At 38.9% G+C, this 5773-nt stretch overlaps 2 protein-coding genes across 2 annotated transcripts in view; both read right to left on the bottom strand.

The window, feature by feature from the left end:
* Nucleotides 1-3901: 3901 nt before the first annotated feature.
* LOC109131523 (lipoxygenase 2, chloroplastic-like) lies at nucleotides 3902-4282 on the bottom strand. Its single transcript, XM_019242562.1, has one exon. The coding sequence runs from the start codon at nucleotides 4280-4282 to the stop codon at nucleotides 3902-3904; it is 381 nt and encodes a 126-aa protein (XP_019098107.1).
* Nucleotides 4283-4563: 281 nt separating this feature from the next.
* The window catches only part of LOC104772994 (lipoxygenase 2, chloroplastic-like), a 5137-nt gene continuing 3927 nt past the window's right edge, over nucleotides 4564-5773 (bottom strand). Inside the window, exons 6-7 of the mRNA XM_010497546.2 lie at nucleotides 5449-5715; nucleotides 4564-5346 (exon numbers count right to left, since the gene is read on the bottom strand). Of these exons, the coding sequence (XP_010495848.1) occupies nucleotides 4587-5346; nucleotides 5449-5715 (1027 nt within the window). The 3' untranslated portion in view covers nucleotides 4564-4586. The remainder of the gene's footprint in view (nucleotides 5347-5448; nucleotides 5716-5773) is intronic.

Here is a 5773-nt window from a genome sequence, read left to right as displayed (position 1 = left end):
TTGTTTGGGAAGCAATCACATCGGGTTTTCCCACAAGCAACATCATACCGTGCAACTAAGAAGCTTGAGCTTATACATGTGATCTCTATGTTCCAATTACACCATGTACAAGTGCTGGAAACCGTTATATATTTGTTCTTATAGATGACTTCTCGCGATACATGTGGACGATATTGCTAAAAGAAAAGGGAAATGCTTTTCAGAAATTTAAGAGCTTCAAAGTAATGATTGAGAAGGAGACAGAGAGTAAAATACAAACTTTGAGAACAGATAGAGGTGGAGAGTTTGTATCTAATGAATTTAGATTATTCTGTGAAGAAAATGGCATTCAGAAACGGTGTGGTAGAACGACATAACAGGACATTGATGGAGATGGCGAGAAGCATTTTGAAGCATATGCACATGCCAAACCACATGTGGGGAGAAGCTGTAAGACATTCAACATATGTCTTAAACAGAGTTGTAACACGGTCTCTCAAGGATAAGACACCGTATGAACTCTTTAGAGACAAGAGACCAAACGTTGATCATATTCGGGTTTTCGGGTGCATTGGATATGCAAAGGTTGACTCTCCACATCTTAATAAGCTAGACGACAGAACTCGCATACTTGTTCATCTAGGGACAGAACATGGATCAAAAGCCTATCGTTTGGTCGATCCTCACACAAAGAAGATTATTGTTAGTAGGGACGTTGTCTTTGATGAAACAAAAGGTTGGGACTGGAATGCTGAATTTGATGATGCTATGAGAAGAAGAAATGAAAGTTTTCGAGTTATGACTGGTACGTTTGGAAATCATGGACTACACGATGACAATGAAGCCTCTGAAAGAGAACAGATCGATGAAAAACAGAGGAGCAGCAGAAGAAAATGATAGTGAAATTCGAGAAAATAACAAAGAAATAAGAGAAGATGATCTCATATCAGAAAATTTGTCTCCGGTTCAACTAAGAAGATCTCAGAGGGAGAGACATACTCCAAAGTATCTCGATGACTATGTTCTCCTGTCAGAACAGGAAGGAGAGATGTTGCTCTTAAGTCTGAACAACGAGCCAAGATGTTTTGAAGAAGCAAATGCTTCGAAACATTGGATACACGCTTGTGAAGAAGAAGTTGGCTCGATTAAAAGATTAAAAACGTGGGATCTTGTTGATTTGCCGATTGGAGCAAAACCAATTGGTCGCAAATGGGTGTTCAAGCAAAGAAGAACTCAGATGGTAGTATCAATAAACACAAGGCAAGACTGGTTGCAAAGGGATATGTACAACAATATGAAGTTGATTTTGATGAGGTATTTGCTCCAGTGGAAAGGATTGAAACCATTAGATTACTCATTGACTTAGCAGCAGCACATGGATGGGAGATACATCATCTTGATGTTAAAACAGCTTTTCTTCATGGTGAGCTCAAGGAAACTGTTTATGTCTCACAACCTGAGGGATTTGAAAAGATTGGAAGTGAGGGAAAGATTTACAAGCTAAACAAAGCTTTGTATGGTTTATGTCAAGCACCTAGAGCCTGGAATAACAAACTAAACACAATCTTGCTGGGATTACGGTTTGTTAAGTGTTCAAAGGAGCCTTCAGTCTATCGCAAAGAAGTTGGTGAGCACTTGCTAGTCGTTGGAGTTTATGTTGATGATCTATTTGTTACAGGCTCGAGTCTAAGGACAATTAACGAGTTTAAGAAAGAGATGTCGTCGAAGTTTGAGATGAGCGATCTAGGCAAACTGACATATTATTTAGGCATTGAGGTCTCACAACAACAAGGAGGAATAACATTGAATCAAACTCGTTATGCGGAAAGAATTCTTGAGGAAGCAGGGATGAGAGACTGCAATTTAGTACATACACCAATGGAGAGTGGACTGAAGTTGTGTAAAGCTGAAGAGGAGGATGAAATCAATGCAACAATGTACAGGAAGAACGTGGGGTGTCTTCGCTACATGTTGCATACGCGACCTGATTTATCTTTTTGTGTGGGAGTTCTAAGCAGGTACATGCAGTGTCCAAGAGTTTCTCATGGAGCAGCTATGAAACAATGTTTGAGATACTTAAAAGGGACTGCAACTCTTGGTTTAGTTTTCGGCAGAGCAAAGATACCAAGGATCATAGGCTATAGTGACAGTAGTCACAATGTGGATACGGACGATGGCAAGAGCACCTTTGGACATATTTTCTACTTAGGGGAGAGTCCAATAACCTGGTGTTCGCAGAAACAACATGTCGTAGCACTATCCTCATGTGAAGCCGAGTTCATGGCTGGAACAGAGGCAGCTAAACAGGCCATCTGGTTGCAAGAACTACTTAGTGAGATAACAGGAGCTCCATGTGAGAAGGTTACAATACGATTTGACAATCAATCAGCAATTGCATTGAAGAAGAATCATGTGTTTCACGGCCAGAGCAAACATATCCATAGACGGTTTCATTTTATAAGAGAGTGTGTCGAGAAGGGATTGATCGAGGTAGAGCATGTTCCAGGGAATGAGCAGAAGGCAGACATTTTGACGAAAGCACTTGGAAGGATTAAATTCAAAGAGATGAGAGATCTTATTGGAGTTAGTGATGTGAAGAGTGAAGTCAAGCTTATAGGAGAGAATGTTGATTTAAGCTTGAGAAGGACTTAAATATAGAAAGGCTGAAGGATTCCTAATCGAGTTATGATTAGTGAAAGGATAAGGATCAAACTCTATTTGGTGTTATCTAAGTTATTGGTGTTTTCATAGTAGGACTAGGATTGGTTTTACTATATATATCTATGTCAAGCTATGACATTAAGATATAGAGATTGAAAGTTTGAGAGAGAACAATTGTAAGAGAGCTTTAGTTTTTGAGAGATTTTTCTAGAGCTAATAAAATGAGAGTTATTCTTATTTGATCTTTTGTTCTTTACAAAACCTGTAACATGCATATTTTCTATAATCATCTCATATAAAATGAAATTCAAGTTTACGTTTTTGTACGTTTATGAAACACCAGATTTAGCGGTCGTATGAAGCGCATATTTGCTATCATAATAATTATCCATCGTTTGTGGATGTGATATATGCCTATTGTTCCCAACACACTCTTAATCCACTTCAACTCCCTCAAGGCCTCAACGCATCAAACATAATATATTTCTTTATTGACTCCACGACACATGACCACCAAATTGTACTAGGAATATTGTATGTTCGAGTATTCGGGAAGGGTCGATTTCAGATCAATTGTATTACGTACGGTTCGGGTTTTAAGATTTAGGTCCCAATTCTTTCCAGAAACAATTGTAGAAAGAACTGGATTGTGGTTTGCCGCTGGAGCAATTCGTCTTGTTATACTTGATTGTGCATACCCACTTGCACTCAATAACTCATTTATTAGTTTATTTTATTTGAACAAACAAAAACTAACTTATTATATGACAAATGTACAACTGACCATGTTTAATTATGTTCCTGGGCATTTTATCTCCTCTCGCATTACTTTTCCCCACCTTAAAAACTAGAACCACCAATCAAGTTTAAGAAAATATTTTTTTTCCAAGATTTTAGATAAATTTTTGTTTAATTACCTGTTGATTATTTTTAACTTGTTAGTTCGGCCAATAAGATAGGAAAACTCTTTGAACTAAAATTTGATATTTGGATTTTTCAAATAGAAAATTATATATTTTAAAAACACTAAAAACTAAAACTAAGATAAAATCTTGTACTAGTGTATGCTTGTATTTCTTTTGATTCATCACGTTATGCTACCTAATAAAAACCAAGTGAAAACGTATAGATTCAATATAAATACTGTAGAAAGACAATTTATTTATTCTAGAAAGACAATTTATTTATCTAGAAAGACAATTTATTCTTGACCACATTGGTAGAAAAAAGGAAGGCAATTGAGAGAAAGAAAATGCATAGATTAAATAGAAATACTGTAGGGAACCCCCATTCCGGTAACACCATGCTTAGAGGTGGGCTTCAAAAGCTCATACTTAACTACACCAGCTCCCGCTCTATTCTTTAGAGAAAGGGTCACGTTTCTCTCATCTATCACTCCTTCTAGATATTGGAGCCTGCCTTTGAGACGTTCATAAGCAGCATAGATGATAGGTTCGTTGGCCCAAGATGCTTCTGGGTATTCTCCGATGTACTCTTCATCAGGTGAATGAGTTGATAAAAGATCCAAAGTGACCATCACTAACGTCGCTTGTTTCTGAGATGGGTATGTATTAAGCATCACTTTTTCTGGCGTCTCATAGAACTCCTTTAGCTCTTCATCTGTCGGTTCTTCCACTGGCATTCTTATCCTTGTTGTGGTTGGTCGGTTGGGAAAGTATCCTCCATATCCATACTGTCCAAAATTCACAGCTGCATGGTGACCTGAGGCGACCCACGCAATCGTCGTTACCACATTTATCAAGTCATCTTGTGTTTCGAGGACAGGCCACCAAGGTTCGTCTTTCTTGTCTCCGTGGCCTACGTTCCGCACTTCACTCCACCATCCTTGGAGCTCCTCGTCCNATTTATTTATCTAGAAAGACAATTTATTCTTGACCACATTGGTAGAAAAAAGGAAGGCAATTGAGAGAAAGAAAATGCATACATTAAATAGAAATACTGTAGGGAACCCCCATTCCGGTAACACCATGCTTAGAGGTGGGCTTCAAAAGCTCATACTTAACTACACCAGCTCCCGCTCTATTCTTTAGAGAAAGAGTCACGTTTCTCTCATCTATCGCTCCTTCTAGATATTGGAGTCTGCCTTTGAGACGTTCATAAGCAGCATAGATGATAGGTTCGTTGGCCCAAGATGCTTCTGGGTATTCTCCGATGTACTCTTCATCAGGTGAATGAGTTGATAAAAGATCCAAAGTGACCATCACTAACGTCGCTTGTTTCTGAGATGGGTATGTATTAAGCATCACTTTTTCTGGCGTCTCATAGAACTCCTTTAGCTCTTCATCTGTCGGTTCTTCCACTGGCATTCTTATCCTTGTTGTGGTTGGTCGGTTGGGAAAGTATCCTCCATATCCATACTGTCCAAAATTCACAGCTGCATGGTGACCTGAGGCGACCCACGCAATCGTCGTTACCACATTTATCAAGTCATCTTGTGTTTCGAGGACAGGCCACCAAGGTTCGTCTTTCTTGTCTCCGTGGCCTACGTTCCGCACTTCACTCCACCATCCTTGGAGCTCCTCGTCCGACATGATCAGTCCTGCATCTGGATAATAGTATTTCACATAGTCTGTCACCCATTCCTTAATTGCATCCCACAATATTAGACCGTCATTTGCAAATGGGTAGTCTGGTATCGTCAGGCGTAGTCCATGTTTTGCGGTCTCATCTTCCTCAGCCATCCCCCTTATACCACAAATATTTTATATAAAAAGATTTTAACTAGCTTTGTAAATTATTTTTTTGGCATGGTGATATTTAAAAATTTAAAACTATTTTTAAAAAAACCTTCTGATGAGATCAGCAGGTAAACCTTCCATGTCAAACCTCCATAGTTTATCATAGACGTCTGAACTTAGCTCTATTGAATATTTCCCTGGCCAAAAACAAGTCTCAATGATTCCACCTGCATTGATAAGACTTTGGCGTGCACGAGCGTTGATCTCCATGGTGTAGCGGAAGTGAGGATGCAAAAGCCTGTAGATGGGATGCATGGCACTTAGCTGTCTGTTTGCAGCTATTATGTATGGCTCCATACAGCAGTGAGTCCTCAACCTGTATGTTTAACCATATCTTTACTAGTTACTAAATATCACATGCATGTAATGTAATA

Source organism: Camelina sativa, unplaced genomic scaffold (assembly GCF_000633955.1).
Source record: "Camelina sativa cultivar DH55 unplaced genomic scaffold, Cs unpScaffold00382, whole genome shotgun sequence".
NCBI lineage: Eukaryota > Viridiplantae > Streptophyta > Magnoliopsida > Brassicales > Brassicaceae > Camelina > Camelina sativa.
Note: the sequence above shows the minus strand (reverse complement) of the source record. Positions and strands in the feature narration are given on the sequence as shown.